Source organism: Coregonus clupeaformis, chromosome 1 (assembly GCF_020615455.1).
Source record: "Coregonus clupeaformis isolate EN_2021a chromosome 1, ASM2061545v1, whole genome shotgun sequence".
NCBI classification, from domain to species: domain Eukaryota; kingdom Metazoa; phylum Chordata; class Actinopteri; order Salmoniformes; family Salmonidae; genus Coregonus; species Coregonus clupeaformis.
The window spans coordinates 62,657,392-62,669,626 of NC_059192.1; the positions used below are offsets into that span (position 1 = coordinate 62,657,392).

Genomic DNA, 12,235 nt, shown 5'->3' on the forward strand with positions numbered 1-12,235 from the left:
GACTCATTTTTATTTAAAAATAAATAAAGTATTTCAAAAACTGAAAATAAAAATCCATTATATGATTTTTTAGGGGTATCAGACTGTTTTTCATATCACAACTGGAATATGTTTTAAATTAGCCCGGATTTTGTGGGAAAACTCTATAAGGTAACACACACACACTTGCATGGAACATCTCTAGAGTTAAACATTTGGATTTCAAGACCCATTCTTATTTCAAACATTAACATTTGCAGTGACATGATATGAAGCTAAAGGATAATGTATGTATAGCCTAAACCATATAGTAGTCTGACCAGCCTGTGATAGAATGACTGGGTAATTCACACATATTGAAGCACCAGGGGGTCAAAACAACCTTAGTTCACACTTTATATCCGGATGCTGCATGTCAATTGTATGCAATCATTGTATAACAACTATGTAACAACCACTTGTCACATATTTATAACCATGAAAAGGCTGTCGGTTCAATTATCTGTAATATTATTGGAGGGACACTTGGCTGAAACCAAGATGATCAAACCTGGTCTGAGATTTTACATTAGAAATCCATCTAGCTATAATTCCATGCTTATCTCAAATATAGCTCTTCCCTTGTTATTTTCATTAGAATGTATGTAACACTGTTTTGTTGATTGGTTATTGCAACAATTTTACCTTTTGAACACCTTTAAACCTTAATATTTGAGTGCAATAGTGAATTCAATATGAAGTGTGACCTAGACATTTCTGAATGAATACTTGAGTAATCAGAACATCCTGTGACTGAAGATGAATTCCAGCACCAGTAATGAATACATTGGTACACAGAGCCTGATGAACATTGCTATTGCATTTCACACTCATGCACACACACACGCACACACACGCGCGCACACGCACACTCACGTACAGTACACACACTCATGCACCCGCATACATGCTTTATCTAATGAGATGCAAGCACACACACAGTAGGTAAAAGTACAGCCGTGGTGGATTGTTTCTTTCCTTGCTCCGTCATACTCTTTTTGAAGGCAGATCAGCTTTACACAAAGGTTTAACCATCCACTGGCTCAGAATCTTCACAAGGGATTAACTTTTCCTTATGCCTCACTGCACAGCACTGAATAAACTTTAGAGTAAGAAACACAGGCCTTTTCAAATGGAAATGAGCAGTGATCAATAATTGTCCTACTGTGAGATTGCACCTGCTCTAGCATTTTGTGGGGATAGTAGACAGTGTATTTGGCCTCCCAGTCTCTGATAGGCATGCAGCTCACACAGCCACGCTCTGATGGGGTTGCTTTCCCTGGCAGTGAGGTCTTTGTGGATCAAGCTGGATTCTTATCTGTCTGGCCTGTATGGTCTAACCCTGCCATCAATACCTAACCTCTCGACTGTTGTCTGTCCACTGTCCAGCTGAGCAAAATCTCCTACTTAGACATACACTATGAGCCCATGTATACACTACATTAACTCATGCATGCAAGGAGTCATGCACACACAAACTCATGCACACTCACACCAATAAGCACTCTGATTTAAAAAAAAAACACACACACACACAGAAATGCATAAGCATACACATAGATTCACAGACATACAAATGTCTAGAGAGAAACTTCAAATGTGAGGAACTCTAATATAGAAAGTCTGATGTGCTCACCCTAGTCTTGACTCATTTGCAGAAAAGGGCAATGAGTTTCTTAATCATTTCAAGACAGGCGGTCATATGGCTTGCCCTTTTTGATTAAAGTTAACGGAAAGTAAGTGGAGTGTAGCAGACAAGTGTTCAATTACTGGCACATGTAATCTAGTGTTCAGATGTTCAGAGTGGAAACGAGAGATGCCAGACTTAAAATGAGTTTTCATAATTGCAAAACCCATTCAGCAGGGCGGATGTAAGAGAGCAAGTATGATTTCAATACCCACCGTTGAAAATGGATTGCAAGTGGTTGCAGGTAAAGTAATGAGCTTTTGAGGTTTACAGATAATGGCACATTTCCACTTGATGTCTGATGACCAAAATGTGACTGTTGGTCGCCAATGCTTGAAGTACATCATGCAGCACGATTTACGTTCAGCTTGTTAAACATCAAGTGGATATGCCCTACACATAAATCGCTCGCTTTTATCTGTAAACCTCCAATGGTTATTATTACTGCTATGTCTCGCTTGACCTCATTGGGGATATCAGTAGCAATAATATAACTTTAAAATAACATTTAAAAAACCTCTGTATGGGTTGTTGGCAGTATGAAACCCTACCCCCTGTATCTACCAAAGCCCTGGACACCAATGGCCTGCTTAAAAACCTATTTGATAAGGGTATATTTGATATGAATGTGAAATTCCAGGCATCGTGAGCTAAATCAGCAACTCACTACAGAATATTGGTGTTAATCTGAAAACAAATATTATCTGCATGCACAATTTCAAGGGTTGGGGAGGGTAGGGTGGGCAGAACCATTGAAAACAATCAAACAAAAAACAGCTTCAGCAGAATCTCCATCATTATTCTTTTTTAAACCTTTGATTGTAAATGTAAAATATAAATTGATGTCCCCTATCCATAGGTAGCACAGAAACATTTTTTATTAACACCCCTCTCCAGTCTTCCCTTCCCCCAGAAAGCAGCTGATTGTTCATCACGAACAAACTGAAAAGAAATCACAGAAACTCCTCCACTTCCTCCGGCCTGTTGTCCTTGGTCCCTCCATCTCTGCTGTGTACCCCCAACACACCGGTACATGTTGTTGTGTGGTGAGGGAATGTGTTTGTGTGTGTACTCAGGGTTGTATGGGGTTAAACAAGAGGAAATAACACCCATGCTAAACATACGACTTGGTCAGCAGAGGAGGAAATCCACTCACATACAAAAAAGGAATAAGACACCAAACTACCCAACCGTGTTACTATCAGGTCTGTCTTATCAACCTGCTGTGCCAAGCCAGTGACTTATCACCACTGGGTCAACCTGGAGTAGTTTATCTGCGAAAGTCTCTTTATATAACTCTGTAATGGTTCCTCAACATACTACTGTGGTATATCCAAGGCAAAGGGGGACTGTTATAATCCTTGGCTGGGTAGACTCACAATGGTATTTGAGAGATTGTTTTAGAGTAGACACTGTTGCTGTGGCAGCCATGTTTATCTGCATCTTCGGTTCACAACATGAAGCAAAATGGAGGGGTACGGGTGCATGGGGTCCATACAAATGTGCTCCAAGCCTGTAAAATGTGGAGGAATTGTTACAAAAAAAGGAAAAAGGTACATCATTCCTGTATTCCTCAACTGAACTTGGTCACCTTTTAAATTCCATATATTTATATCCATATATATATATATATATTATTATTATTATTATTTTTTTTTTACAATTAAAAACACTATGGAGATGACAGACTATTTGGTTTATTTTGTCTAAAAAGAAGCATTAAATAAATGCATATACATAATTGCTCCCTTCATAACTTCATAGACCATCCCTCTGTTCATTCTTCCATACAGTATGCACATTGTTTTTTTTCCATGATATTTTTTTTGTCTATTGAGTTTCATCTCATCCCTTTGATGAAGAACTCTCTGCAGTCTGGATTTCAAGACACCAAGGTTGTTTTACTGTAGATCCAGACAGGACGCTAGGGCCTAGACACTGTTGTCTCATTGGCAGGGCTGGGTTGAGTTTGTGTGGGGTTCTCTAGGGCTCAGTAACTGGGTCTCAATGGGTCCATTAGGACTCAAACTCCCCACTCCTCCGCCATTGAGTGTCAGGAAGCACACAGTCTCTCTGGGCAGTGAAGGGGAGGAGCTGCCGCTTTCTTCCTGCTTCCTGTGGGCCAGAGCCCTGAGATGCTCCTGGGCCTCCTCCAGGATAAGGGCCATCTCATCCTGCTGCTGGCCCCCTGTAGAGGAGGAGCAGCAGGTGGAAGTGTGGTGCAGCGTGATGAGGGAGCGCCCTCCTCCTACTTCCATACTGGGTGTGGCGCTGCAGGTGGCTGAGCCTGTGGTGTCCGTTTGCAAACAGGAGACCTCATCCTGGTGGCCCTGGACCGAGGGGATGATGGGGATGGACCAGGTCTGGAATGGAGGAGGGGATGAGCGGCTGGGATGTCTGGGGCGCCTGAGGGTCCTGGTGGAGGTGGAGATGTTATGGTCCTGGCCCTGGTCCAGAGGACTGCAGCGCACCTCCACCCTGCTCTCCCATGACCGCTCGACCAACATGGGGGGTTGCATATTTAGAAAGGCATCCTGTTGCGGGTCGCTCCCAGCCCTCACAATCTGGTACCTGAAGAAGGGAAGAGCGGCGAGAGAGCGAGAGAGAGAGAAATAAATTACAATTGCTGTCAACCCCACATGTGTACTCATTTCACTTAAGAAAAGGTCATTGCTTTGAGTTTCATTTTAACTCAAGCCTTTAAAGCACCTGCCCAAACAAAACAAGGGTACTCAGGGAGACACAATTCACCTTGCCATCTCAGAGGCATGAAGAGCACACAAAGGAAAAGATGAGCTTGACATTTCTCTTTCATGTCTTTATCTAGCCAAACTCTCACAAAGTATGAACTGGATTATTAGTTGGGAGAGGTAAGAGGGAGTTCAGACACTACATTATTCATTTGACACATGAAATGGGGATACTTTACTAAATGGAGCATGCCATGAATATTTAGTCCAGCAAGAATGTGTTTGACGCATCTGAGCATCTAGGATACTTAAAAAAGTAATCAACACTCAACAATATCCCATTCACTTTAAGACATGAGATTCACTGTTTGTTCCTGACTTCACAAAACACTTTCAATGTCATTGTGTTGTGGATATCTAATATTGATTTTTTTGCTCTCTCTTCTTTTTCTCTTTGTGACGTGGCATAAGCTACCTCACATTAGAGCAACACATCCTCTCTGTAATATCAATATCTCAATCGAGAAACAATCTAGGGTTCCCAGCTCATTATCTTTGTGTACAGTCTTAGAAAAAAAAGGTTCCATATAGAACCAATAAGGGTTCTCTCGCTTGCTTCAGATATGAAAACCTTCAAAGTTCTATATAGAACTCTTTTATAGGGTTCTTTGGGTAATAAATTATATTAAACAATTAAATAATGGACAAAATAATACCAGCGTAGTTTTCAGATTGTATTGTCATTATATGCAAACATAGTTTGGAAATATGCACTGGTGGCCAGGGAGGCATCTTTGTTTGAATGCTGGCCGTTTATGGAACAGTACAGTAGCCTATGGGTTGTTGCCTGGCTGGTTCCTGAGAATAACAAAAAAGGAGCAAAAACTTGAGTTAATTTTCAGAAATAAGCATGAGTTAATCTGCCAAAATGAAGACAAAATGCTATGCAGACATATAATTATTATGATGTAGAAGAGCAATTTACAAGCAGTTGTTGTCAGCAGCAGCCAAAAGAGAGATCCTCTGCCTCTGACAGTTGGGTTACTGCCTGACTGAGCAAAATATAGATAGTGTTTTAAAAGTAATGTAATGATTAACTAGGCTATTGAATCACCAATACTTATTATAAATAATGTATTATAAATCATTTAGATAGCTACATACTGTACCTTCTTTCAGTCAGCCCACTTACCATCACGTGCATTCAACAGAGGTCAGCAAAAGTCTTCTAATTGCTTCATGAAACCTAGTCCCCTCATCTGACTCCACACTGAAATACTGAAATAAAGTAACAATTAGCTAATTGCCAATGTCAGGCTGTAATCTATAGCTCTATTTGCCATATTCAATAAGAAAAATGCACATTTATTTGTAAGACTTAGCTAGCTAGCTAGCTTGTAAAGTAGCTACTTAAAGTAGCCTAACCTTTTTCCTGTCTAACGTTAGCTGATTCTGAAACAAACGTATCTAGCCTACACTTAGAAAAAAGGGTTCTTGGCTGTCCCCATAGGAGAACACTTTTTGGTTCCAGGTAGAACAGTTTTTGGTTCCAGGTAGAACCCTTTGTGGTCCTCTGTAGCTCAATTGGTAGAGCATGGCGCTTGTAACGCCAGGGTAGTGGGTTCATTCCCCGGGACCACCCATACGTAAAAATGTATGCACACATGACTGTATGTCGCTTTGGATAAAAGCGTCTGCTAAATGGCATATTATTATTATATTATTATTTTTTGGTTCCAGGTATAACTATTTTGGGTACCATGTAGAACCCTCTGTGTAAAAGGTTCTACATACATTTACATTTTAGTCATTTAGCAGATGCTCTTATCCAGAGCGACTTACAGTTAATGAATATATATATTTTTTTTATACCCTGGCGTTGCAAACGCCATGCTCCATCAACTGAGCTACATCCCTGCCGGCCATTCCCTCCCCTACCCTGGACCAATTGTGCGCCGCCCATGAGTCTCCCGGTCGCGGCCAGCTGCGACAGAGCCTGGATTCGAACCAGGATCTCTAGTGGCACAGTTAGCGCTGCGATGCAGTGCCTTAGACCACTGCGCCACTCAGGAGACTAAAAAGATGGAACCAAATAAACTACATGGAACCAAAAAGGGTTCTTCTAAGTTTTCTCCTATGGGGACAGCCGAAGAACCCTTTTAGGTTCTAGATAGAACCTTTTTTTCTAAGAGTGTATAGTTCATTATATGATTATGGCTTAATATGTTTGAATTAAATAATCAACTTTGCTTACCTTGATAAATTGAAAAATAACGTGCTTATTGGTAGGGTATTTGCAACCACAGTCCTCTTGCAACTTCATACTGGAATGGCAATTGATGTCTGGTGGAACGTTAGAATTTAAACATTTTAATTGACCAAAAAGCTTCTATATAGAACTCCTTTTTTATCTAACAGTGTATGCTTTTATTGAACACATTATTTCCTTATTCTTCTAGCTAGCATTCAGTTTGCAAGAGCAGAGGTTTGAATGCCACGCTGACCTATGCAACATACAAACAAAATACGAATTCGATCTCCTCGCCGGTGTCGGACGAAACAGCTAGCCATTTTTCTGACCAAACAAATCATGCAGCACCATCAGTAACATGGATATAAACGTCAATGCAAAACAGCTAAAACAAATGAAAAGGCAGGTAGTTAGCTGTCGTTTCAGAGTTTGACATGACCAGAGGTGGCACCACAGGTTCAAAAGTGGTGTGGCAAAATTCATACGTATCTTTTTTGGGGCCTGGAGTTTTTCCTGATCTCATGACCTGGTCAGGTACAACTCTGGGTCCTATTTGTAGGCAATCAAGAAATATCATGATTTTCAAAGCTATACGATATTACAGAAAACAAATTAATCATCTCAGATCTCAGAAAAGATCTGTAATGTTGTACTTGTTCACGTAATTCAAAGCCGTTTCTGGTGAACACATGAGTTCCAAGACGAGTAACCATTAATGACCAGTCAAGGGGATTAGAAACTTTGTTGGAAAATGGAAACCAAGCTATCTCGCTAGCTACAGTACCTACCAAAGTTGTCCGCTGCTGTCATGAGACACCGACTCAACGCTGAAGACTTCGGAACTCAAGATCTCGGATACCTGTGTCAACACCTGCTACCAACTAGCCAGCTAGCTAGCTGCTTGCTAGCTAGGTTGCAATGGAACCCGCTTCACCTGGAAAAGCTAACGAACATTTCCAGAGCTGTAGAGGCTGTGTTTATTACGCTCTTGTCCAGGACAATATTGACAAGCCAGAGTTTCAATGTGGCAAATGTTTGCTAGTGGGGGACTACAGGAATGAGGTGGCTATGCTTAGCAAACAAACCTAAATTCTGCGCGAACTTATGGGGAAAACGCAAATTGGAACTTTCTTGTTCTCAACTCCTATGACGGTACGCCGCTCGGGCCTAATGGATGTTTCCCCGCCTTGTCATCTGTCCCTGTCCGAATGGCCTGTGCTACCTGGAACTAGCCTGCCAAGGAAATCGTCTCCATCTGCTTCTCCTCCTCCATCCTGTAGTGAAGTAGACAGAGAACATCAAGAAGAATGTTCCAATCAGCGCTGGTCCCATGTCACAAGTTGTGGAAACCGAAGACAGCGGCATGCTGCTAAGCGGATGGGATTGACTGCGAGAGGTTTTGGAGCAGATTGACATAACGAATAGCTTCACTGCACTGGTGCCTGATCTACCTGCGCCATCATCGCTGGGACTCCAACTACGCTGACTCCAGCAGCGGCTTCATTGTCGAGTTCAGTTCCTTTCCCCCTCTCTGGTTCTGACGGGGCACTGCCTGCTGTGGGAGCTCTGGACCTATCGCGGGGAGCAGGTGGCATACGCTCTCCTGCTTCTTGTGGGCCCGTGAAAGCCTCAACGAATTGTGTGAGGGGTGGGAATGGGCGGATTTCTCAATTCCCTTCTCCGGCTGTTGTATTGGGCAGTTCAATGGTGAGAAATGTCTCAGTCCGTTGAGCAAAAACTTTGTGCTATACAGGAGCATGAGTACAGGAAATACAGTGGGGAGAACAAGTATTTGATACACTGCCGTTTTCCTACTTACAAAGCATGTAGTCTGTAATTTTTATCATAGGTACACTTCAACTGTGAGAGACGGAATCTAAAACAAAAATCCAGAAAATCACATTGTATGATTTGTAAGTAATTAATTTGCATTTTATTGCATGACATAAGTATTTGATCACCTACCAACCAGTAAGAATTCCGGCTCTCACAAACCTGTTAGTTTTTGTTTAAGACGCCCTCCTGTTCTCCACTCATTTCCTGTATTAACTGCACCTGTTTGAACTCGTTGCCTGTATAAAAGAAACCTGTCCACACAATCAATCAAACAGACTCCAACCTCTCCACAATGGCCAATACCAGAGAGCTGTGAATGGACATCAGGGATAAAATTGTAGACCTGCACAAGGCTGGGATGGGCTACAGGACAATAGGCAAGCAGCTTGGTGAGAAGGCAACAACTGTTGGCGCAATTAATAGAAAATTGAAGAAGTTCAAGATGACGGTCAATCACCCTCGGTCTGGGGCTCCATGCAAGATCTCACCTCGTGGGGCATCAATGATCATGAGGAAGGTGAGGGATCAGCCCATAACTACACGGCAGGACCTGGTCAATGACCTGAAGAGAGCTTGGACCACAGTCACAAAGAAAACCATTAGTAACACACCACGCCGTCATGCATTAAAATCCTGCAGCGCACGCAAGGTCCCCCTGCTCAAGCCAGCGCATGTCCAGGCCCGTCTGAAGTTTGCCAATGACCATCTGGATGATGCAGAGGAGGAATGGGAGAAGGTCATGTGGTCTGATGAGACAAAAATATAGCTTTTTGGTCTAAACTCCACTCGCCGTGTTTGGAGGAAGAAGAAGGATGAGTACAACCCCAAGAACACCATCCCAACCGTGAAGCATGGAGGTGGAAACATTATTCTTTGGGAATGCTTTTCTGCAAAGGGGACAGGACGACTGCACCGTATTGAGGGGAGGATGGATGGGGCCATGTATCGCGAGATCTTGGCCAACAACCTCCTTCCCTCAGTAAGAGCATTGAAGATGGGTCGTGGCTGGGTTTTCCAGCATGACAACGACCCGAAACACACAGCCAGGGCAACTAAGGAGTGGCTCCGTAAGAAGCATCTCAAGGTCCTGGAGTGGCCTAGCCAGTCTCCAGACCTGAACCCAATAGAAAATCTTTTGAGGGAGCTGAAAGTCCGTATTGCCCAGTGACAGCCCCGAAACCTTAAGGATCTGGAGAAGGTCTGTATGGAGGAGTGGGCCAAAATCCCTGCTGCAGTGTGTGCAAACCTGGTCAAGACCTACAGGAAACGTATGATCTCTGTAATTGCAAACAAAGGTTTCTGTACCAAATATTAAGTTCTGCTTTTCTGATGTATCAAATACTTATGTCATGCAATAAAATGCAAATTAATTACTTAAAAATCATACAATGTTTTAGATTCCGTCTCTCACAGTTGAAGTGTACCTATGATAAAAAGTACAAACCTCTACATGCTTTGTAAGTAGGAAAACCTGCAAAATTGGCAGTGTATCAAATACTTGTTCTCCCCACTGTATATAAGCTGCTCCCAAACATTTTAAACCAGCATCAGGAAATTGAGTCTATCATAGTTAATGTGGGATTCAATTACATTATGAAGGGCAGCTCAGAACAGCTGAAGATGGATTTTAAAGAGCTGATTGGGTCACTACTTGACACCAACAAACACCCCATAATATCTGGCCCTCTGCCCTCCCTAAATCGTGGCATTGAACGTTTCAGCAGACTTTTATCCCTCCATAACTTGCTACGAGACTATTGCAGCTCTGTGGGTGTAATATTTATTGACAATTTTGATACCTTCTGGAAACAAAGCTTGAATTATAAGGAGGATGGGATCCACCCAAATCATTTGGGTTCCTGGATCCTTTCACAGCATTATAAGGCTGCGTTGAGACAATGACTTATCAATTACCTAAGCCCAGCTCATTTAATCCCTACCATTGTGTTGCTGAGTTGTCATTATGCTTCAGCAAATGTACATTATCCCAGGGGCGCTGGAAGACACAATGTAAGTAACCTAATTTATGTAACTCTTACTGCCCTGAATGCCTCTGCTGATCCTACAGCTATTGTATGCAGTAATCATGTGCCTATGAACCAGAGTTATACTGTTATCACTGAGGTGGTGTGCCCTAGCAGGAAGTACACTGTGTACAGTTCACCCTGCACTAACATAAATAACCGATAAAAACAATCAAGCATCCCAGAAAAGTGCTAGAAATAGTCCACGTTAACATAATTTGTGTAGCTTAAGAAACAAGGTTTATTAAATCAATAATTTGCTAGTAACAAATGGCATTCATATTCTGACTATCTCTGAAACTCACTTAGATAATACCTTTGATGATACAGTGGTAGCAATACATGGTTATAAGATCTACAGAAAATACAGAAATACCAAAGGTGGAGGTGTGCCCATTTATATTCAGAACCACATTCCTGTAAAGCTTAGAGAGGATCTCATGTTAAATACTGTTTAAGTAATATGGCTACAGGCAGTTGTGTAAAGTAAGGAAGTAGAAATACTTTGTTACTGTACTCAAGTAGTTTTTTTGGGTATCTGTACTTTACTATTTATATTTCTGTCTACTTTTACTTTTACTTCACTACATAAAAAATAAAAAATTAAGTATACTTTCACTCCGATACAATTCCCCTGACACCTTCGTTACTCGCTACAAAATCAAATCAATTTGAAGCTGTAAGAAAAGAACGAATCATGTTGGAAAAAAGATGCAAGCACATCGGTGAGTCGGCACACTCATGGGTGAACTTGTATTGCAATGCAGCATGCGACGACATGCAGAGTTGATCCAATCCTCATCAGTTTGGGCAAATCCAAGGGTCCTAAAGTGCAAACCCCATGTGTTTGACCTGATACAATGCTATTTTACAGTAAACAAATTGACAACAGACTTTCAGCACACTTATAGGGAAGGACATTCAACAAGCACAGCACTTGATTGGCTGAGAGAAATTGGTAATACAAAATATTGTGGGGACTGTTTTGTTAGACTCCAGTGCGGCTTTTGACATTATCGATCATAGTTTGCTGCTGGGAAAACATATGTGTTATGGTTTTACACCCCCTGCTATATTGTGGATAAAGAGTTACCTATCTAACAGAACACAGAGGATGTTCTTTAATGGAAGCCTATCCAACATAATCCAGGTAGAATCAGGAATTCCCCAGGGCAGCTGTCTAGGCCCCTTACATTTTTCAATCTTTACCAACGAAATGCCACTGGCTTTGAGTAAAGCCAGTGTGTCTATGTATGCGGATGACTCAACACTATACACGTCAGCTCCTACAGTGACTGAAATGACTGCAACACTTAACAAAGAGCTGCAGTTAGTTTCAGAATGGGGTGGCAAGGAATAAGTTAGTCCTAAATATTTCAAAAACTACAAGCATTGTATTTGGGACAAATCATTCACTAAACCCTAAACCTCAGCTAAATCTTGTAATAAATAATGTGGAAATTGAGCAAGTTGAGGTGACTAAAATGTGGATTAACCCTGAATTGTAAAACTGTCATGGTCAAAACATATTGATACTACAGTAGCTAAGATGGGGAGAAGTCTTTCTATAATAAAGCGCTGCTCTTCCTTCTTGACAGCACTATCAACAAGGCAGGTCCTACAGGCCCTAGTTTTCTCGCACTTGGACTACTGTTCAGTCGTGTGGTCAGGTGCCTCAAAGAGGCAGAACAGGGCAGCATGGCTGGCCCTTAGATGTACACAGAGAGCT

General features: G+C 41.8%; 1 protein-coding gene across 3 annotated transcripts in view; it reads right to left on the reverse strand.

Annotated features, from left to right (window-relative positions):
* Positions 1–12,235, reverse strand: part of LOC121571618 (pro-neuregulin-3, membrane-bound isoform-like) — a 576,634-nt gene that overhangs the window by 2,886 nt on the left and 561,513 nt on the right. For 2 of the 3 annotated variants that reach the window (XM_041883195.2, XM_041883186.2), the window contains exon 9: positions 3–4,276. The exons of the other annotated variant lie outside the window; for it this stretch is intronic. In XM_041883195.2, coding sequence (XP_041739129.2) covers positions 3,652–4,276 — 625 coding nt within the window. In that variant the 3' untranslated portion in view covers positions 3–3,651. Of the gene's footprint in view, positions 1–2; positions 4,277–12,235 lie in introns of those variants that run through there. 3 annotated transcript variants of the gene reach the window in all.